Source organism: Bison bison, unplaced genomic scaffold (assembly GCF_000754665.1).
Source record: "Bison bison bison isolate TAMUID 2011002044 unplaced genomic scaffold, Bison_UMD1.0 scf7180017864482, whole genome shotgun sequence".
NCBI classification, from domain to species: Eukaryota; Metazoa; Chordata; class Mammalia; order Artiodactyla; family Bovidae; genus Bison; species Bison bison.
In genome coordinates, this window is record NW_011495042.1 from 2,206,893 (window position 1) to 2,230,006 (window position 23,114).

The 23,114-nt window shown below is 43.7% G+C and overlaps 1 protein-coding gene across 1 annotated transcript in view; it reads right to left on the reverse strand.

The window, feature by feature from the left end:
• LARS2 (leucyl-tRNA synthetase 2, mitochondrial) overlaps positions 1–23,114 on the reverse strand; it is a 148,020-nt gene that overhangs the window by 34,746 nt on the left and 90,160 nt on the right. The window contains exons 10-14 of the mRNA XM_010862414.1: positions 15,512–15,616; positions 12,884–12,999; positions 11,974–12,257; positions 8,054–8,152; positions 4,754–4,891 (exon numbers count right to left, since the gene is read on the reverse strand). Of these exons, the coding sequence (XP_010860716.1) occupies positions 4,754–4,891; positions 8,054–8,152; positions 11,974–12,257; positions 12,884–12,999; positions 15,512–15,616 (742 nt within the window). The remainder of the gene's footprint in view (positions 1–4,753; positions 4,892–8,053; positions 8,153–11,973; positions 12,258–12,883; positions 13,000–15,511; positions 15,617–23,114) is intronic.

The following is a 23,114-nucleotide window of genomic DNA, read 5'->3' on the forward strand; positions in this document are numbered from 1 at the left end:
GTAGCTTATATCTAGTGAGGTAAAGAAGTTTCCACAAAGAAGAAATGCAAGGCAGAATGGCAAATGGTATAATCTAAGTTACAAACACTGTAACTACAGTCAGCCCTCTTTATCTGTGGGTTCCAAACCTGTGGATTAACAAACCATCAATTCAAAAAAAAAAAAAAAAATCCAGAAACTTCCAAAAAGCAAAACTTGAATTTGGTGTAGCCAGGCAATTTACATAGCATTTACACTGTATTAGGCATTATAAAATTATCTAGAGATGACTTAAAGCATTCAGGAGAGTGTAAGTTACATACAAATAATACTACACCATTTTGTATGAGGGATTTCAGCATCTACTGATTTTGGTATCAGTGGGGGTCCTGGAACTAATCCCTAGTGGACACCAGGGATGACTGTAATTTATCAATACTTCCCTGAGGGTTAATGCTATTAATGTGTTTAGTGGCCTTCTGATGCAGATGGGTTAATTTTTACACATGAATGTCTCTGGGACTAATGAGAATTATTTTAAGCATTTAATTTATATCCTAAATTAGCTTTCTGTAGACTTAATCCATGTGTGCATGACCAGAATGTGGGAACAGATCTGAGGACGGGGTAAAAAGGGAGGGAGCTTTCGAGGCACTTCATTTTAATGAAATTGGATTTTAGAGGTTCTGAAAGTGACTTAAGGTGACTGCTAAAATAAATTACAATATATCCATATGACAGACAACTATGCGTAAATTATAAATGCTGATGTAGAGAGATCACCAAGATATATTATAAAATAAAAAAGCAAAAGACATATATATAATATATGAAACATTTTAAAATGAGTATATCAATAGATACAAAATATTTTTCTGGAAGAAATAAAGAGAAACTGTTAACAGTTGAGAAGGGTAGAAGGTAGGCTGCAGGGAGGAAGATTTCAATGTTTACTTTCTATGCAGTTAAATTAAAAAATTTTAATTTTAGACATGTATTACTTTTTCATTATTTAATATTTTAATTGTTAACATCAATTAACTGGACAGAGAGATGACTAGATATATTTTCCCCTTTTATTCTCTTCAATTAAAAAACATTCTAAAAGGTTGTTGTATGAAAAAAACCAAGCACAGCAACAACTGAAAAAAAACCCTCAGGAATGGTGCTCCAGGCAGAGTGGCAGACAAAAGAACCTGAATTACTGTCCTGATGACAAACAAGTGAAAAAGCCAGATCGGACACAAAAAACACATTGTTTTAAGTGTGTTATTGAGTTGGCAAACTAAGAAATGAGGTTGAAATAAATCTATTTTTAGGTAAATAAGAACTAACAGTTGGTCCTTTACTTAAAAAAAAAAAAGAGACTCTAAAGTATTAATATTAATTTATGTTTCAGATAAAAGGGAAATGATTTCAGATGTTCAAGTCAGAGATGCAAGAAGCAAGAGTGAGAAAAGATTAATAAGTATGTGGATCCAATGCAATTTCAGTTGAACGCCCAACAGATAACCTCTGTGGAATCTGACAAGTGGAATCTGAAATGTATATGGAAGAACAGAAGTCCAAATATATTAATAGTCAAGGTACTCCTAAAGAAAAAGGACAGAGTAGGAGGACTGCCCTTACTGGATATTGAGACTTGTAGAATTAAAATAAACAATGCCAGTAAATAACTATTAATGGCATGGAAAAAAGCAAATAGACCAATGGACCAAAGAAAAAAAAAGGTCCTATAAATAGGTCCTTGCATATTCACAAAAACTTGATTTATGATGGAAAGGGCACTGCAGATCAGTGGGGGAAATAATAGACTATTCCATTAAAGATATTGAGACACTAAAAGCAGTTGCCATAAAGGAAAAGATTATTAAAATTTACTACATTAAATTAAGTTTCTGTTCATCCAAAGACACCATAAAAATAAGACAAGCCAAGAACTGGGAAGAAATATTGCAATACACATAGCATCCAGAATATTTATAGAATTCCTACAACTGATAAAAGACAGCCCAGAAGAAATAAGAGCAAAACACACAAGCAGGGATTAACGGAAGCGGAAACACAGAGGCTCATAAACGGAATGAAAACATGCTAAACTTCGTTAAGTCTTTAAATTCAAATTTAACTCACAAAGTCATCCACTATATAAACACAAGTCTGACAAAAGTCTTACAGTTGGATAATACAGTCAGCCCTCTGTGTTTTATGATCCGTGGTAGGTTGAATCCAAGCATGTGGAACCCATGCATATCAAGGGCCGACCATGGCAACTGAGCATCTGCAGGTGTGGTACCCTCAGCAGGTCCCAGAACCCGTCCTCCACGGAGATGCGGGGATGGCAGCACTGTATGTTGTAGTGGTGAGGATGTCAAGTAATCAATACGATGCTCACCTCTGGTAGTGCCAGTGTAGGTTTCTATCATCAATCTGAAAGCCAGCCTGGGTTTCTTACTAAAGTTGATCATGTGAGTAATCCTACAACTCGGGAATCCCACATATATAAGATAAACACATATCTTTGAGAACTGCTCATGTGTGTATGTCAGGAAACACACCTGGATGCTCCTAGCAGTTTTGTTCATAGCTGCACAAAACAGCCCAAGGACATTAATGATATGGACATGAACTGAACTCTGTATTAGAAACTCTATTCCATGCAATCGAATACCAGATGGCAGTAAAAGAGAAATGCAACTACTCAATGCAGCAAGATGGATGAAATTCCAAAAATGCAGAGCAAGGGAAGCAAGAGAGAATATGTGAAATATGATTCTATTTATACAAAGTTCAAAGACAGAAACAACACATATATTTTAAAATATTCGTCATTGCCAATTATTAAAGAAATGCAAATCAAACTAAACTGAGGTGGCACCTCACACCAGCCAGAATGGCTATCATCAAAAGTCTACAAACAGGACTTCCCTGATGGTCCAGTGGTAAGGAGCCCGCCTGCCAGTGCAGGAGACAGGGGCTTGATCCCTGGCCTGGGAAGGTTCCACATGCCTTGGGGCAACTAAGCCCTTGCTCTGGAGCCCTCGAGCTACGACTACTGAATCCTGTGCGCTCAAGAGTCCACTTTCCGAAATAAGAGAAGCCACCTCAATGAGGAGCCCACGCACTGCAACTAGAGAGCAGCCCCCGCTTGCCACAGCGTGAGAAAGCTCACACACAGCAATGAAGACCCAGCACTGCCGTAAATAAATGAATAAGATTTTAAAGGTCTACAAATAACAAATGTTGGGTGCAGAGAAAAGGTAACCCTCCTACACTGTTGGTGGGAATGTAAATTGGTACAACCACTATGGAGACCATAATTTGAAAAGATATATGCACATCCACGTTCACTGCAGACATTAGCCAAGACACAGAAGAAACCTAAATGTCCGTCAGCAGAGGAACGGGTAAAGAAGATGCCATACAAATATACGACGGACTATGACTCGGTCACAAAAAAGAGTGAAATAATGCCACCTTCAGCAACATGAATGGACCTAGAGATTATCATGCTAAGTGTAGTGAATCGGACAGAGAAAGACAAATATATATCACTTGTAGGTGCTATCTAAAAAGATGATACACATGAACTCATTTACAAACAGAAATAGAGTCACAAAGGTAGAAAACAAACTTGTGGTTACCAAAGTGGAAAGGCTGAGGGGAGTGATAAATTAGGAGTTTGGGATTAACATATACACAATAATATATATAAAATAAATAATCAACAAGGACCTACTGTACAGCACAGGGATCGCTACTCAATGCTCTGCAATAACCTATATGGGAAAAGAATCTGCAAAAGACGGTTTTACATAAATATACATATATATACATGTACATACGAAACCGAATCACTTTGCTGCACGCCTGACACTAACACGAGGCTGTACATCAACCGTACCTCAGTGTAAGACGGAAATTAAGTCAGAATACATCAAGAAGTAATAACTTTAAGAAAAGCAAGGAAATGCATAATTCAACATTCAGAAGTGGCACTGTGTGAGGGGAGAGGCAGAGGTGTAGGAATGGGGATGATCTGATTGGAGAGGGCAGCCTGGGTATTCTAAGGGGCCTCTAAGACTCTATTTCCAAATGTGACAAGGGGGTGCATGGATGGTCATTCTATTTTAAAAATTGTATGATTTTATAATTGTATAATACATTAAATATACATATTATACACATTATATATATGCACACACACACACACATATATACACATAAATATATGAGGTATTTCATGGGAAAGAAGCCCACACACACATCTTTCTGAACACCATGGGGAACAGATTACAGACCAACAGGGAACGAATTTCTCAATGGATTTCCCCCTAGCTTTTAATCCATCATACACTTTTATCAGTGATATATTGAGACAGGATTCAGTCAAGCTTGGAAACAGAGCGGACACTGAAGGACCTGATGATAAACATGACCTCGCACGAGAAGCTATAAAAAGCCATGTAACATAATGAAAGCTCTCCGCTGCCTCCCAGGTGAAAAGTCTCCATTAGCAGAGATTTAACTCCACCTAACAGAGAAGAGCTGAAGCGAAGATCCTGTGTGAGCAGGCAAACGGCACGGGCTGGGACTGACTCAACAGCACAAGTGGCCTCCCAACGTCAAGGCTGACAGTGACCCCGAAAGCACACTTGAAAAATAAGAGTTCTTCTGCTACGTATGTATTCACCTTGCTCCAGAAGAACTGACGCCTGCTTTCAGCTGCTATTCAAGAAACCGAATTCTTTTGCAAAGCAGTGTAAATGCTCACCTGTGTTTGACCATTTTTTGATCGTGGCAAAAATGACTGAAGAATCTTGCATAGAACAAGTGCATGACAGCATGCTCTTTCCCTCCAATGTACAAATCCACAGGCATCCAGTAATCTGCCAAGGCTGCGCTGAAAGGGCTGGGAGGAAGAGGGATGGTCATTTATTAAAAAAAAAACCTACTTTGTTACAACTGCATAAATTAGACAGACGTTATAATTTGCATATTCCCTGAAATAAATTACGTGAAAGAAAAACAGTGATTTTCATTATAAAATATAATGAGAAGCTTACATAAGAGAGGAGAAAAATATCAGAGCAATATTAATTTATGAAATTTGCAAGAACTGTTTCAGAAGCCATTGCTGACACATTTTAACAAATGTGATTTTCACTTAGAATGAGGACAAAAGGAATATATACCAGCACTAAAGGTATTTCTGTACAAAGCATATATTTGACTGTCTAGTTTTATTTTAATTTTTATTACCATAGACAATAGAGATTTTTGAGTTCTTACCAATAGAGGGCAATATGGCACTTAAAATGGAGACTCACGCAGATACTAAACATTCATTTTAAAACAGAAATTCTGTCTTAAAAGTAGCCCCAAAATGCAGATAGTCAGCAAGAGCCTGTATATGCTTCTTAAAATGCCCTGAGCATACGTAGAGTAATTAAAATAGCCCAAGTCTCTCTCACCCAACAAGTATTTTTTGGTCAATGGAGGTCCTAAAAGAAAAGTTTCCTCACTGGAAGCATCATTCCCAATCCTAATGGATGCCAGGGAGGAAAAGGCCACTCCCTCTGTTTCTAGCTGGGGTTCTTGTCGGGTGTGGGGTTGGTGGGGGGTGGGAGGGAGAAACAGCACTGGCTGGGGACAGATCTCTTCATCCCCAAGGTAAGGCCCTCTCTTGAGGTCATCCAGTGAGGCAAACCTTGGCCTGTGGAGGATCTGCGCCCCATGGTTTCCTGTGTTTGTGAATTCTCCTCCCCACACCTCAAGCACGTTTTCCCCAGCTCGGGCTGGAAGCAGGAGCCCAGGGCTCGGCAGGTGGGCCTGGCCAAACACCCTGTGTTTGCATCTTAATACAGCTTGGCTTTCTCTCCTCCAGCTAGGATGCCAGAATTCTGGCAAAATTTTAAATAATGTTTCTTTGTGAAAAATGGCTCCCTGGAGAAATGTGACTGCTCACGCAGGTGACAGAAAAGCAAGGGAAGTCAAGGATGGTGCCTGAAAGTAAGCTTGAAGTAAACTGAGGAGTGAGACAGTGGAAGTAGCTCTAGCTGGGATCTATGATCTATCCTGGAGACCACCCAGTGAGGTACACGAGGCAGCATGGGAACGCACAGCAGCATTTTATGAGGGAAATGATGTGGCGGGTGGGGTTCCACACCGGGGGCTGTGAAGGTCTCAGGGTGCGTCTCGCCACTCAGGGGCCCCTCATTAAGCCGGAGTCTCCGTCATCTGTAGAAAGGTTTTCCCTTGAACCTTTCTGAGAGGTGGAGAGTCTGATTTCCCCTGCACTGTAAGGCTGCTCTTCCTAAATTATTGTTGCCATTGTTGAATCGCTGTCTTTCCGACTCTGCAATCCCATGGATTGCAGCATGCCAAGCTTCCCTGTTTTTCACTGTCTCCCGGAGTTTATCCAAGTTCATGTCTATTGAATCGGTGATGCCATCCAACCATCTCATCCTCTGCTGCCCTCTTCTCTTCCTGACCTCAATCTTTCCCAGCATCAGGGTCTTTTCCAATGAACTGGCTCTTCACATTAGGTGGCCAAAGTATCGGAGCTTCAGCTTTAGCATCAGTCCTTCCAATGAATATTCAGGGTTGATTTCCTTTAGGATTGACTGGTCTGATTTGACTGGTCTGATCTCCTTGCTGTCCAAGGGACTCTCAAGAGTCTTCTCCAATACCATAGTTCAAAAGCATCAATTCTTCAGCGCTCAGCCTTCTTTCTGGTCCAACTCTCACAACCATACGTGAAATGGAAGGCAATAAAAGCTCCTTTGAGAAGGAAGACCCAGAAGAGGGGCCTCTCTGTGGGTTGGCCGGGGTTGCCTGGTTGGTCCCAGGCACGGCAATCCCTCTGTGCCCTTTCTGCCTCTGCCAGCTGCTGTTCACTCTGGCTCCTGCTCATTTCTGCACAGCCTCCACGTGAATCACAGAATAGCAGAACTGGGGCAGGCAGGAGCGCCCGTCTCCCTGGAAATACATTATCTCCCAACCAGCGAAGAAAATGGGTGCATTTTTATACCTGGCCTACAGGGTTTCAGTATAATGGTTCTCCCGTGGACAAGAGCGAGTTGGCAAGGTCCCTGAAGCGCAGTGTCTGTGGTTTCCTGTGCTCTGCATCAGTCTTCTTTTGTTCTCATTTCCTTCTCTACCCATCTACCTATTGCTCTCTTTCCCTCATTTATTTTTGCCAAAGAAGCACATGCACATAGCTGAAAAAAACAGTCCTGAAACGTTTATAATGTAGAACAGTGGTGTCCAGCCCCATTCCTTCACCACCCTCCCCCCACACCTCCTACCTGTCTCTTAGCCACTTTTAACCCTTTCAGATGCTTTTTTCCTGGCAATTATTTAAAAATATGTTTATATGCTTTGTTCATTTATCAGTATTGGAAATTATCTAGTGACTGTATATGCTAAGAGGTCATGCCCTCAGCTCGCTGACTCTCTCTCTTCTACCCTCCCTGTACACTTGCATCATTACTTTCATTTAAGTTAATAACTTTACATATTTGTGACCGCACAAGTGCAGTTCACTGCAGGGCCAACGAGGGTATTACCAAAGCTCTTCCTTACTCTTTTTCATTTTTCCTATACCTGGGATTTACTTGGCTCTGAAGAATCTAATTTAATAATTGAGCACACTCACTATAAGAGCCTGTTTCAAAGAGCACAGTTGACCCATGGCTTCCAGCTCTTTCATCTCTGGACCCACCGGGGTTGATGGCAGCCTGTGCCCTCCTGGGAGGAGCGGACCAGAGCAGGCATTGCCTCCTGACTTGGGACTCTCGGCGTTTCCCATCCGGCCTGCTCAAGATTTTCAAGCTGTGCTGGGGTCTGAGGCTCTTCAACCCAATCCTCCTGCCTTCATCCTTTTCTTTCATCGGTGTCAGACCTATATCCCAGTCCAGGGCTTGCCTGCCGACTCCCGCTCCCTCACCTCTTTATTCCCCAGAGGCACCTGCCCCCATAAATCTCTTGCCCATTGAATTCTATCTTGATGTTTGCTTCATGGAAGACCCAGACCAACACATGCTCATGAATTCAGCAGGGCTTTCTGTACCTCTGAGTATTCTGAGGGTCAGTATATCTGAAGTAGTACCAAGCAGAATCCACAAAGGTATCCATTGTATCTGTCTCTCTTGTGGCTGCTCCTTTGCACCTAAGAAGGAAAGAAAGTTCATCAATTGGTTTCTTTTTAAGTATTAATGCATTTTCCACCAGCTTTTCAGAAAGCTATAACAATTAGTACGAATTCAAAATGTCACAAGAACAATGCCACATCATGAAAAGAACAATTCACGGTATGGGCTCTCTTTGTACTGCAGAGTACACCATGCTTTAAAGAAACTTAAAAATGTAAATCTTCAACAATTATAAAAGCCCGTATTCTCTACTTCTCTGAATTGAACATGGTAGAGTATCTAACGGCAATCTTCTCTCTTTATGCACTCACTTCTCTCTTAGGCATGTCACGACTGTCTTCAGCCAGTGCCAACTACTCACTGATGCTCCTGGGGCACATCAGTTTGTGAAGAGAAGTTGAAAACCAAATGTAGTGAGATACTGCACTGAAAAATGAACTTTTTTTTTTTTTTCTTCCTATCTCTATCTCTTGGGTGAGAGGAGCAGATATCCACAGGGGGTGACCTCAGGAAGATAAGCCACCATGGAGACCCAAAGGCAGAAGTGTGCTGCAGCAACTCATAACAGTTTGTGAGGATTGACTCTTGAGATCTCTTCCCAACAACAGTGGGACGACTGAGTGATGCCAAGGGGTCATCTGAAGTTAGCCCTTGGAGGAAGTACCTGTACCATAGAAATGGGCCAGCACTACAGATCAGAAGCCCCCCTCCAGTGATCTACTTAGTACACACTCACCAACACACCACTGTCTAAAAGAAGGCTCCTCACAGAAGGTGAAGACAGCCCCACAGTTCAAGACAGTGAGTGGAGGGAGATGCGTGGTATGTGAAGGGTTGAAAACAAAAAGCAGTGCTCATCCTAGGGATGTGATACGTGGGGAGGACTGAGGTTTCATAAGGGCCCAACTACCAACCAATTTTGAAACATGTCAGTAGGATGATGGCCCAGCGGACTGGAGCCATAAGCCACCACTTCTGGGAAGGCAAGAGACAGTACCCTTAGCCAAGCCTGGCCAAGGAAGGTGCTTGGCTCCCTTGAAGACCCCTCAAAGGCATGGATCAGTAGTGGATGGGGGTTGACAGCTATTAGCAGGGACCCTTTGTGGCTGTGAGAAGCCACAGCAGGAGAACACAGCTCGGACTCCAGGCTCTCCCTTCTGAAGCATGGAAGCGGAACCAACCACCCCTCTCAATGCTGCCTTCTTGGTGGGATGAGTCCTCAGTGGTGGGGTCGGGGGGCGGTTCTTGGAAAATTTGAGGAGGGGGATGAGGCGCCCCAAAGAGGAAGTGATGAATCCTTTGCTAATTTAGCACGTAAGGGCTTCAGTCTGCTTTTAATTTTAAAAATAAAAGGAGGCATAAAAAAAAAAATAGAAGAAGCGTTGCCTTTATATGCTGCACATGTGAAGCAGTTGGTACTAGCTTTCCAAATATTACTGGAGGAAACAGCCACTCCCCACCTCCTGCTTATTAAATGGAAGTGGCTGAGCACAGAATATAGGAGCCCACACCTGGCGGGGCTCTGGGGCCTCATGCCTCTCAGTCAAGGGGTCTCCAACTGGGAACAGTGGTGGTTCCAGGGGAAGGGGCTTACCGGAGAGAGCCCCAAGGGACCCCTAATCCTGTTTCCTACCACCCAGGGCTGCTCTAAGAATCTGATCTCAAAAGTGCATCTCTAAACGAAAGCCAGGTCTCTTTATTTGGAGAGCAAGCAACCAGAACACATACTATTTTGGGGAAATAATTAGAAGATAAATGTCTCTTCTTCTTCCTCACTGTTAGGGCACGCATACAATTTAGGAAGAAAATGCAGGGACTCAACTAATAAAAGGGGCTGATATCTGACCAAAACTTGCCATGCTGATTTTTTAAATGGTCATGGTGGATTTGAAGATGACCAACACTTTTTATGGCTGACACTAAAAGCCGGATTATACAGAAGAGACTACTTGGAAAATGGGAGGCAGACAATGGTGACAGTGACAGTGGTACTACCATCATCAGCCCCAGCATTAATAGACTAAAACTGGGTGGTGGGCACCGAGCCAAACGCTTCCCGGGCTTTGTCTCATTTAATCCCAGTAACTCTGGGGATGCTGAAGTAGACACTACTGATGTTCCCACTTTGCAGATGGGTAACTAGGGTTCAGAGAGGTTGAGAAATCCGTTCAAGGTCCTGGAGCTCAAGGGTAACGAATCTACCTCTGCTGGACTCTGGTGCCCATGGTCCTCACCACTGGGCTGTCCCGCTTGGCCACACGGCTCAGCCGCTCTCAGCCCTGCAAGCTCATCAGATTCAACAGGGAGCCTTGACCAAGCCCACGCCTGGGGTCTGCTCTCCAGGCATCAGTAGACAAGGTAGATCTTATCCCCACCACCAAGGCCCTGGGCTGCCACAATGGGTGGGCTGAAGGCTGCCCATGTCTCCAACAGAGAAGTACTTTGTTACTGCTTATTAACAAAAAGGGTGTGCTAACTCTCCCCTACCTGGCCCAGAGCTTCCTACATTCCTGCAAGCCCCATCGCAAACCTCAAAACTGCCTGAGTGAGCTCGTGGGTGAACTGCTGGCAGGCCAGGGCAGAACATCGCCAACACTTCCAGTTACAGAGTGTCTGCTAGGAGCCACTGTGCAGGGTTCCATGAGTTAATTCTAGTCTTCTGAAACCCCTTCATGGGGTTATTTTCACTCCTGATAAGGAAATCAATGCTCAGTGAGCTTATGTGACTCTCCCAAGACCACATAGCTGGTGAAGAGGCCGGGTCAGGACCTGAAGCCGTGAGTGTTGTCTCGCCAGCCTGAGCCACGCATGCGCACTGCTGTCCAGTCACTCAGTCGTGTCTGACTCTTTGCGACGCCATGGACTGCAGCCCACCAGGCTCCCTTGTCCTTCACTATCTCCCAGAGTTTGCTCAGACTCGTGCTCATTGAGTCGATGATGCCATCCAACTAGGTGGCTACCTAATTACTGACCTAGAGGTGGTAGTAAGAGGACTAAGTTATTTCAAAACTTTAAACAACCCCATCACGATCTACAAGGCAGAGAAAAACAGCTTTTCCATACAAGGACGAAGGGAAATACTACACTTTGGTATCTGTTATTTACTTTTTAATCAGTTGGAATGGCATCCTAAAAAATCACACGGGAGGGACTTCCCTAGAGGTCCAATGGTTAAGACTTCGCCTTCCAATGCAGGGCGGGGGAGGGTTCAATCCCTAGTCAGGAGCTAAGACCCCGACATGTCTCAGGGCCAAAAAATCAAAACACCAAAGCAGAAGCTATACTGTAAAAAATTCAATACAGATTTTAAAAATGATCCACATCAAAAGATCTTAAAAAAAAAAAAATGGGAGACACGCCAGTGAATTGACAGAAAACATAATCCTACTTCCAAAATGAGAATTAAGGAGATATGACATATTTCAGGATATTAAAGAATGAGACCCCTGAGTACACTTGTCCTCGTAGCTACTATCCTGCTGCTTGTGATAAAATCTCCACTGTTATCATAGTCACTCTGTGGGAAAACCGCAGGCATTTACTCTTTTCTCTGAGAAGCTCTTTGGAATATATAGTGAAGGAAAGTGGTCTTTTCCAAAGCTATGATGAAAATGTGTAGCTTTTCCATCAGTTGGATCGGCTGTTTCAGGGAAAGATGTGAATTGATATTGTTGCCTCCACCAGCCCAGAGGAGAGAAGAGGGCACCCATCACAGGGCTGGGCTCCAGATTCCAGCCTCCTCTTTCTAAGGTTGCAAAAGACCTATGTTATTCTTTCTAACCAAGCGGAAGTCCGAGAGGAGAGTTAGCAATCGTGGCCGAGGGGTGTGGCTCCTTACCTAGGACAGGAGCAGTTTACCCACTCGGAAGCAGAGGCCAGTGGGGAGCCTCCCTTGCCAGTGAAAGAGGTGATGCTGGGCAAGGTCACGGGCAAGTCCTCCAAAGGCACGGGCACGGGCCCGCAGGCCGGACAGTGGACCATGGGGATGGGCGTGCCCCAGTAGCGCTGCCTCGAGATCAGCCAGTCCTTCAGTTTATCACTCGTCACGTCACCGCCCACTCTCTCCCTCCGGGCTTTCTGAGTCAGGGCTAGAAATGCATCCTGCCGCTTCATACCTGTGAACTGAGAGGGGAAGGAGAGCGGTAAGAATGAGCTGCTACCCTGAGGCCACCACCCTGGACTGCCACTGTCTGGAAATAAGTATCTGGGGAGAAGAGAGAGCTCTAAAAGGAAGAGCCAATTTTGGTCAACTGCCTCAAGGAACCAGTTTCCCTGGAGGAGGTCATTTTTCTCATGCAGAAGATTCCCAAAATAAGGTACTAGCTATTCTGACAACTATACTATTCAGGGATCAGGTTCAACTTGGAGTTGAGAAGCTTCTAGATCTTGAAAAAGAGCATTATTTTGGGCTTCCCTGGTGGTCCAGTGGCTAAGGCTCCATGCTCCCAATACAGGGGACCTGGGTTCAACCTCTGGTCAGGGAGTTAGATCCCACGTGTCGCAACTAGGGGTTCACGTGCTGCAATTCAGATCCTGTGCGGCCAATAAATAAATAAAAGTAAGTGATAATAGTAATAAAAGAACATTATTTTGGTTTCATAGATTTCGAAACGAGGCTGCAAGACTGTTAGGTGTGGAGATGAATGCAATGGTAAATGGTAGGTTGTAACTTGCATCGAGGGGAAAATGCATCATGAAGCTCACGTGAAGACCATGAGTTTAGAAGTAAATTCTCAGGCCCCACCAACCTCCGCGGAGCCGCTCAGCCTCTCTGTGCCATCTGGCGTCGTTTCAATGACTTCAGAGTAGGACAGGCCCAGGGTTTGGGCCAAGGCGGAGTCCTCTAAGCTGGTGCTGGGAATTCCTGTTCAAGGCGAAGAAATACAAAATGTCTTCTTTGCAAATGCCCAAATCACAAAAGGACTGCCAGAGCGGGCACTCAGCATTAGCTTTTGAAGGGAGACTCTATCTTTTTCAGTCAGAGAAATGATCAAATCACATCGCATTCACTGAGAAAAGGGAGAACAGTCTTGGGGAAACTCACCACCCTGACACAATGGTGTTCCGTATTGACACTACTTTCGGTTGTCTTATTCCTTTGTTTACTTTCTTTAAAAACGATTACTTGTAATTCTAAAATTCACAATTTTGGGTGCTTCTGTCACTTGAACAGCGAATCACAAGCACCTGGGGAAGCCTGGTCTTTGAATTCCTTCAGGGACGCAGGACAGTGGGGTGCTCCTGATCAGCAGGGCTGACTCCGCTAGCGTCTCCCAGCACCCCAGAAACATCCACTCGGGCAGGAAGTGGAAAGCTGGCAACTGTGTTTCTCCACACTGTGCTTTGTTCCCAGAGGCAACAGTACATTCTGAATAGACATTTAGTCTTCAACCCACATACGCCCCTGAGGAGACAGAGCTGAGTGTAAGGAAATCGCTCATTCAGAGGATCAGGGCCTGCTGTTTCAGCTTCAGCTCTTCAGAAAACAGGCTTTTCAGCTGTCAGTTCTGTAGGCCAGGGTTTCTCCACCTGGGCCCTATGTGACATTCTGAAGTTGGCTGTGGGGCTGTTCTGTGCAGTGTAGGAACTGAAGAGCTTCCCTGGTCCCTACCAGCAGAAATGTTTCTACAGTTGCCAAATGTCAGTTGATGCCCAAATCATCCCTGGTTGAGAACTCGTGTTGTAGGGACAGCTGTCAAAACTGCTGACATCCTTGCGGACACAGCACGCCACACGGCAACTGAGAGAGAGAAAACTAAGGGTCAGACACACGTCAGGTCGCCATGAACAACCTCTCTGGAACGCTGCCCTACAAGGGTGATTTAATGTTTAGGGTGTGGGTTCTAAACCTCCTTGGTAAGATAGAAAATGCCACGGCATGACGGAAAGCTCTGTGGTGTTTGTTCCAGCTGAGATTATTGACAAAAAGCATGTAACGAAGCAAATAAACTGTCAGAGTGGACTTGAAAGACCCCGAAGGGTGAGGACAGATGGCAAGCAATGGAGACTGCCGAGAAGTGGTCATGGACGAGGAGGGGGGAGAGTCATTTACTCCAGTCCTGTGGGGTCTGGGGGAACTCAGAGCAATCTTCAAATGGAGACGTGATCACAGGTTTACCTGACCGCATCAAGCTCGCGCTGGGCCACTGTGCTGGCCATGTGGGGCTCAGCAGAATGTAAACCATTTGTAACATGCCGGTAAGATGGTGAAAACCCTACTTCATCTTGTTTACTTTTGTTTCTGTTATTCTTGGAGGGCAACAGACGATAACTTAGAAAATGTTAATCATGGAAGTATGTGAAATGAAGACAATAGGAAAAATGATTTCCCACGCATACCCAAGAAAATCAGATTTCTCTTTTTCTTTTACCCTTTTCCTTCAGAACTCTCAATATTGTGCCGGTACTTTGACTCAAAATACCAAATGAGGGGGGAAAAAAAAAAGCCACATCAGCAAGGGCTTCCTTTACTGTTCAACTTGGCTGGCTATATTAATGAATTTTACTAATTATAAGATGCATTAAAGTACTAGAAGGAATTATGTCTTTTAAGCAACATATTTTCTAGGTTAAACTGTCAGATAAGAATGACTTGAATGGCTAAATATCTGTTTTCTGGGTTGGTGTTTCTTCAAATCACTTTGTCAAAAAAGCATCTGAGGGCTGTAAGGAAAAAACATGGTTTCGGTAAGCAACGCCATTTCTTGTGTGTGCCAGGAGATAGAGGGTGTGGCAGTAACTTTCTCTGCAGGTTCCAGCACACTGGTGATGGGCTGGAATCTACAGTAGGAAGTTGTAAAAGAGAGATGTTCCAGTCCCCCTCAGGGTAGGTCTTGGATGGGATATGATTAGGTTCCATTCCCTGATTCAACCCCAGACTTCCTGTTAGGTGGCGGTAGTTTAGAACACTCAGCAATGAGTAAGGCCACCAACCATGTGCAATTTACAGCTCTACAAACGCCTTCGATTCTACTGCTGTTTCACAATCCCTTTCTTGCACGGCTCAAGTTCACCCCCTCCACTAAGTCTTCCCCCAAAAGTTAGCCCGCATCAATCATGTGTGCTTTGAACCCCCATCTCAGTAGCTGCTGCTGCTTCTGTGACTTCTGAAATGGGATTCTTATCTGAGTAGTATTGTTCCCCACATTGTATAGGCAAGTCTTGCCAACTAGCTCCACTGGCAAAATCTGTGGGCCAGACATTTTTGATTATTCAAAATGCAATGCTTTAAATAAGAGACAATGAAATGAAGGGACACTCATTTTTACAAAGACGCAAAACAGATCACGGAATATACAGCCAGCTCTTCCAGGCTAGTATTTTGATCTTAAGCCTGCTAAAGACATTCTCCTGATTACATTTTACTAGCTACTTACCTATTTTTGCATCTAGAGAGCCCTCGAAGTCATCTTTGGCCAAGATGATGACCGGGACTTCCTGCTGGGTGAGCATGTTCACGGCCGTCACGGGCGTCAGGCAATCTGAAAATGAGGGCAGACAACGGTGGAGGCCCGTCAGCTGGGGCTTTAACACCCTGTGCGTCTCAGAGGAGACAAGTGAGAAAAAGAAGCTTTAGAACCTCTGTGTTTTGTGCTAATTATTATAGAATTTGTTCTTTGAAGGTATTAACAGATAATTCACACTAGTGGAGGATCAAAAGATTAAACAAATACATGAAAAGATTCATTCGTGCTCCTCAGCATAGAAGTGAAAATGGCACTTTTGCTTCCCAGAAGGTGGAGGAAAGATGCTCCTACCACCTCCCTTATCCTTTTGGAAAGTAACTCAAGTATACAGAAGAAAGAGAAAACCAACAACCTACCTACGGTGAAACTAAAAGATATCTGGAATTTTAAACTATAACACTCAAAGATGGAAGTAGATAGGAAAGGAGAGAATGACTGAGCAGAGATCCGATTTTCACACATACAAGCACAAAATTGCTCCTCCCCGTGATCCGTTTCTAAGGAGATACCAGAGGCTGTGGTCCAGCAAAAAGTGAAAGTGAAGTCGCTTAGTCATGTCCGACTCTTTGCAACCCCAGGGACTGTAACCTATCAGGCTCCGCTGACCATGGGATTTTCCAGGCAAGAATGCTGGAGTGGGTTGCCATTTCCTTCTCCAGGGGATCTTCCGGACCCAGGGATTGAACCTGGGTCTCCAGCATTGCAGGCAGACGCTTTACGATCTGAGCCACCAGGGCAGCCCTGCGAAAGTAAGGGGTAAATCAAGAAAAGGAGGACATGGAATCCAGGGAACAAACAGGGAATCCAACAAAGAGAAGAGGGCAGGGACATCTGCAGAGCAGAGACAGACAGAACTCCCAGGATGGCAGAAGCCGGGAGAAAGACAAGGTGACATGCGAACAGGACAGAGAGCCCTAGGAAGCATCGTCGGGGAAAAAAGGGGACGGGCACAATTTCTGACAGACCGGAATATGTAGAAAACTTGAAAGGAGTTTTAAAGAGCTTCTGGGAGGGCGTGGGAAGACAATCAGAAATTCAAAGAACACAAAACAAATGAAAAAAAAAAGAGAGAGAGAACACCATGAACTTCAGGAAAAACAGAAAGTTATATAAAAAGGAAAATGTAATCAGAGTATATCTGGCTCAGATGACCAATATTTATGTGGTCATAACAAAACACTTAATTTGGAATTATCCAAACAGAGGATAATTGTCCAAACAGACCACAAATCTCTGGTCTATAGCAGAGAAACGGCTCGGGCACAGGCTGCCAGCTGACCCCGTGTCTGTCTTGCCCTCTGATTCAGCACCAGTGTTTGCTGGACACATGGCCGCACGGCTAATGGCAGTGCTGCTCAGCGCCTCCACCAGGAGTGGCCAGAGAGCGCGTGCAGAAGAGCCCGAGGCCAGGCTCGCAAAGAGGGGGAGCTGCCCTTCTCCCCCACCCTTCTGACCACAATGCAGATGACATGCAGAACAATCTAGAACACACAGATAAGGGCGACATCCTAGAGGGGCCAAGCAGTAGAAAGGAAAGAGCCTTGGCCCGACCACCTGTATCTCCTATAAAGAACTATCAAATTAAAGAATAAAAAGCTTCCCTGGTGGCTCAGTGGTAAAGAATTTGCCTGACAATATAGGAGACGCAGGTTCAACCCCTGGTCTGAGAAGATCCCACACGCTGTGGAGCCCCTAAGCCCGTGTGCCACAACTGCTGAGCCTGAGCTCTAGGGCCCAGGAGCTGTGAGTACTGAGCCCTCGAGCCACAACTACCTGAGTGTGCTCTAGAGTCTGTGCTCAGCAACAGGAGAAGCCACCGCAACCAGAAAAGAGCCCACGCAGAAATGAAGACCCAGCACAGCTGAAAGACAGATACATAAAATAAAATCAGAAGGGCACCCTCAATGTGAAGCTGTCCTGGAATTCGTATGTCATCTGGTAAGACACTCTAAACTGATTTAGCCCTTCCAGAAACCAATAAAAGCAACATGTAAAAAGAACCAAAAAAGGGTTCATAAAAAAAAAATCGCACTCTTGGGGATGTTTTCCTTCATTCTTTTTTTTTTGGGGGGGGGGGAGCTGTTTTCTGAGGAATTTATTCTACAGAGGCAAAGAACTGTCTCCGTAACAGCCCAAACACGAAAAAGGACAAATATTCAACATGATAGGGAAGATTTAGAATATTATGGTACATTGAGTTGATAGAATATTATGCATGGGTTAAAGACAAGCCTGCCTAAAAACTAAGAAATATTTTCTGATATCATATTAAGTAAAAAACAAAAAAACAAAAGACAGGAGCAGTCTCATTTTTAGGATGAGTGTGTGTGGGAACATGAATTTAAAAGATGCATGACCACATGCAAAAGAATAAATTAAAGTTAATTTAAAAATGAATTAAAGACCTAAATATAAGATCCAATATAAAAGTCTTAGAAGAAAACACAGGTGTATAAATCTTAGTGATCTTTGACTAGGCAACGGTGTCTTAGATATGACACCAAAAGCAAAACAACAGAAGAAGCAAGTATTAATAGGTAAATTGGATTTCACCAAAATTTAAAACTTCCAGGCTTCAAAGGACACCATCAAGAACGTGAAAAGAACAGTCACAGAACTGGAGAACATGGATGTAAATCATATACCTGATAAGAAACTTGTGTCTACTATAAAGAACTATCAAAATTAAAGAATAAAAAGACAACTCAATTAAAAATTGAGCAGATGCTCTGAATAGATATTCCTCTACAGAAGATATGTAAATGGCCAATGAGCACATGAAAAGATGATCACCACCATTAGTCATCGGATAAACAAACGCAGATCGAAGCCACAGTGAGATAACCATTAGCATGACCAACCGTTAGCATGACCATAACAAAAAAGACAGTGACAAGTGCTGGCAAAAATGTGGAGAAAATGGATCCCTTTGCACTGCATCTGGGGATGTAAAATAGAGCACCTGCCTTGAGAAAGTCTGACGGTTCCTCAACCAGTTAAATATAGAGTTCCTATTAACGTAAGACCCAACAACTCAACAGATACATACACGAAGAAATAAATCAGAATTAGATACATACACGAAGAAATAAAAGCATGTATCTGCACAAGAATCCGTACCAAAGGGACATGGCAGCTAGCTAGAGAGTGGAACCCAAAATGTCTATCAACTGATGAATGGATAAATAAAATGTGGTATCTATAATGAAGTATTATTCTGAAATAAAAAGGAATGGAGTACTAACGCATTCGACAACATTGGATGACCTTGAAAACATTACACTAAGTGAAAGAAGCCAGTCACGAAAGAACAAATATCACGCGAGTCCACGTACATGAAATGTCCAGAATAGGCACATCTATGGAGAAAGAACGTAGATTAGTGGTCTTCTGGGGCTGGGGAAATAGGAGGCATTGAGTATGGTTGCTAGAGGGTATGACATTTCTTTGGGGGGGTGATGAAAATGTCCTAGAATTGACAGTGGTGATGGTTGTACACCTCTGTGGATATACAAAAAACCAATGAACTGTACACTTTAAATAGATGAATTTTTTGGTATGCAAAATATATATCAATAAAGTCATTTATCAGAAAAATATGAAAAAAAGTAGAGTATGGATTAAAGGGTTGGATTTTTTTCATTTTCCCACATAAAAGTCTATTGTGACTGTTTTTCAATTAGAAAAAAAGCTAATATGTGAATTTACACATGAGCAGATGTGTAATGAACGCCCTACAGCAATGTGCCTGCTGTACCCAGTCACGACCTATTTCTCAGAAAGAACCAAAGTTAAGATCCGAAGTTCTTGGTCGGAGTTGGCGTTCTCCACATGTCTCATGAGCCGTGTGCCGGCAACGTGAAGCAGGAAGCCAGGGAGAAACCCCAAGTAACTGAAGCAGTTCATACAGGGGTTAAATCACAGCGAAACGCCGCAGAAAACACAAAGGATTCCTAGCTTAACAGCCAGTAATTACAAAGGAAACATTCTAGGCAAGAAGCTGCCCTCTCTCTCAGGCCCCACTGCAAACTAGGCGGGTCTTTCATGCCCCTTGGAAAAACAGACCAGAGACTTCTGTTTGGTGCAGAGCGGTGCTGCCTGCAGCTAGGTCCCCAGATCTCTGTGGAAACAGGGCCCCGTGGTCAAGTACGCGTGAGGAGAGGCGCCTGACGTTCCCCTGTAGACAGTCACAACGCACGTCAGCACAGAGAAGACACTGACAAGTGGAAGCAAAGAAACCTATTTATTTCTGCTTTATGCCAGGTTACCTGAGCACAGAAGCTTTCCTCCGCACAGCTTCTATTAACACCTGCTGAACTGCAAGGATGCTAGCAGGGACAGTTAGGTTTAAGAACAAACTATTACCCACAGGATTCTGTTCCTTGCCCTTTGTTCCACCCTCATGCTGATTCTATGGAGACAGGGCAAAGCAATAGGGAGCCATAAATTATTCGATGTTTTGGGGCCTCTCTCTAATGTGTCAACAACGACAGGGTTCCTAAGCCTCTTATTACAGAGACCTCGTTTACCCTTTTGGCAAAAAATGCATTGTGTAGATCATCAGTGACTCAGAGCTGAAATGCACGGTTCCAAAGCCCCAGGGTTTGCATATTTTAATATCAGGAGTGTAAGAAAAAGACTCCAGGAAAAAACAGAACAGCGTCTAGAACTCGGACAATATTTCCCCCATTGATGCTTTTTATGGTTTCTAGTTCCTATCAAGTCACAGCTTACGTAACACGACTTAAGTCAGCGGTAGTCAACTGAGAAGAGGAGACAATGTCAATGATTATGGAAATACACTAGATTTCAAGATCTGTACGGAGAGGGACGTTACTTTTTGCTCTCTTAAAGGAATCTGTGCCAATTACAGGATGTTGAGCAAAACAGTACATTTAGTCAAACACATGAGCAACACAGTCAGCCAGGCCAAAAATCAGGGAGATGTCCGAGGAGTCTTCTAAACAAATAATTCTGAGAGCTGTTCTCGCCCCTCCATCCCGATGGCTGCTGTTTCAGGGCCATCACTCACTACTCACCTCTAACCTCACTACTGGGGAAGCCAGCTCTCCTGCCTCCACTCTAACACTCAAGCACCACCCTGTCCATACTCCTCCTCCTCAGAGCCCCTCAGGGCTCCTTCTGTACCCACCAGGCCCCCACACCACCTTGCCTGACAGCCCCATCACCTGCGCTGCTGGGAAAACTCAACTTCCTTCAGTCACAGGATAGATCTGGGATCAGAACCTTGGTCGACTTGTGCCAACTCAGGAGCCCATATGCAGACACCAACTCAGCAACTGTAGGAAGTTGAGTGTGATAATTTAAGCTCAGGCAAGTGATAGATTCTATCACAACTGTGTGCTACCGTGACTTGAAGTGGTCACTGCTTTAATATTTATTTATCCTGAAAAACAGATATTTGAGGGAAAACCAAGGCGCCTGTCTGAACGGAGCCAGTTGGCAATGGTAAATGACACTAGTGATAAGATGCTCAGGTTTAAAATGTGACCGTAGAGGCCAGAGGAGGCATAAACCCATATCCATGCAGCAGTTTCAATTCACCTTCGGGAAAACCATGTTACGCTCGGGCACTGTACTGGCCACAAACGACTGAGGCCACAGGTCAATATCCAGAGACCTGACGTGCAAATTAATCTAGAGACTTTGAATAAATTGGCATCTGCAAAAAGAATATTTCCACTATGAAAATTAGAATCGGAAAATTTAGAGCCAAGAGGAGCATTCCGTTTGGATTTATTTCAGAAATTACTAAAGAGGGGAGAACCAAGCCAAAAGGAAACCAACCAGGCCAAGTCAGATGTGCTAATACCAACGTGACTGTGAAAACTGGCCCATGCCACAACAGCCTCTTAATTTCTTACATGTGAAAATGTTTTGGGTTCATATAGTATCTTTCATGGCAGGAACTATATCTTTTATAACTTATTAGCTAGGTAATCCCCTACTGCTATTACTTCATTTTAATTTATGTCCCCAACTTAAGCATGGAGGGGGAATCGAAGGTCAGATTCACATTTTTTAGTTTTTCAATTTTAGATATTATTCCACTGCCATAGTTCTCAAGAAATCTCAAAATGTTCATGAGAGTATAAATGATGAGTTTTCCCTTTAAACCACTGAAAAGAATCCAATTTTTCTTTTGAATAAATGGAAAATAAAACTGAGAGAGAGCTATACTGGACTTCAGAAGCACACACTAAAATCTTAAAAGAGTCTTTTCTTTATTTCAATATACAACAAAAGAGATGAAACCGAGTGATATGTGTCCTGGGCCAGCAAATTACGTATGCATCTGGGTCTCCTCTGCTGCAGCCTCCCAGAAGGCAAGACTGTGAGTGGCCACCTACCCATCCCCGAGTGCTCAGCACGCAGCCGGCTCTCAGTAAATATTAACTGATCTGAGTATTACTGTTGTTAACAATTATAAATCTTCAGCAGAGAGAAGCTGGGGCAACACTGTTTATCCTTCCAATCTGATCAGGGAGTCTTTCCTTCTGGCTATTTTATGCATTCCAATTATTTAAAAAAAAAAAACATGAAACTATACTACTATTCAAAAATTTTTATTAATCTAGTAACTTAAACAGACCTGCAATAATTCAGACTGTGTGGCTTGGGTTGAAGTTTATATAGTTTATGAAAAGTGAAGCGGGCTGAGATTTTTACAGAAATATTTACATTTCTCCTGAGACCTACTTCTAATTAACAGGGGAGTTCCTTTCGCCTGCCCAGGATCCATACTCCTTCCTCTGGTAAGAGCCTGAGTTTTACAGAGCTATCCCTTCCTCACGGATGACAGTCCTGGGGGGCTATCAAGGAATAAGGTACCTGGCCTTCCTTCGGCCAACATAGAGGCCAGGGGTCCCCAGCTGTACCAATCGGACACGTTTCTCTGCAGGACAAATCTCAAAGCAAGTGCCGCAAGTGTTGATGGCAAGGTGAGAGCAGATTCCCTCAGTCAGTGGTATCAAGACATTATTCATTCTTCCTACCCCAACTCCCGTGGCTGCCTAGTCCAAGTCTTCTTCCAGACTGGTTCTTCCCCACAGTTTTCCAGTATGTTCCCCCTTTCCTCTCGGTGAGCCAGAGATGGACTCTGTGGCTTGCAGCCCTGGACTTCAGACTAATGCACATCTCATCCTCACTGACCAACACTCGCTGTGCCAATTTGAGGTCAGCTTGGTTCTCATTAAAGACCAGGACCCTGCTGGTCTGCTCGGATCACTCTGTGAATTCTTAAGAGACACTAAAATTAAGTTATTGAAAATGTTTCCTCTGTTTCGCACTGGCTTCCTTCCTGTCCTTGTCAGTATAGTTTTATTTGATGATGAGACTATAAATTAAGCACAAGATTCTATTCTTATCAGAAAAGAGCTTTGAATCTAGATTATATTTAAAGGGAAAGAGTTGAACTTTCAAACAAAAACTTAAGAAGCGGAGAAGCTACTGACTCAAAGTAACTTATTTTCAAGTCTCTTTCTGATCCTCA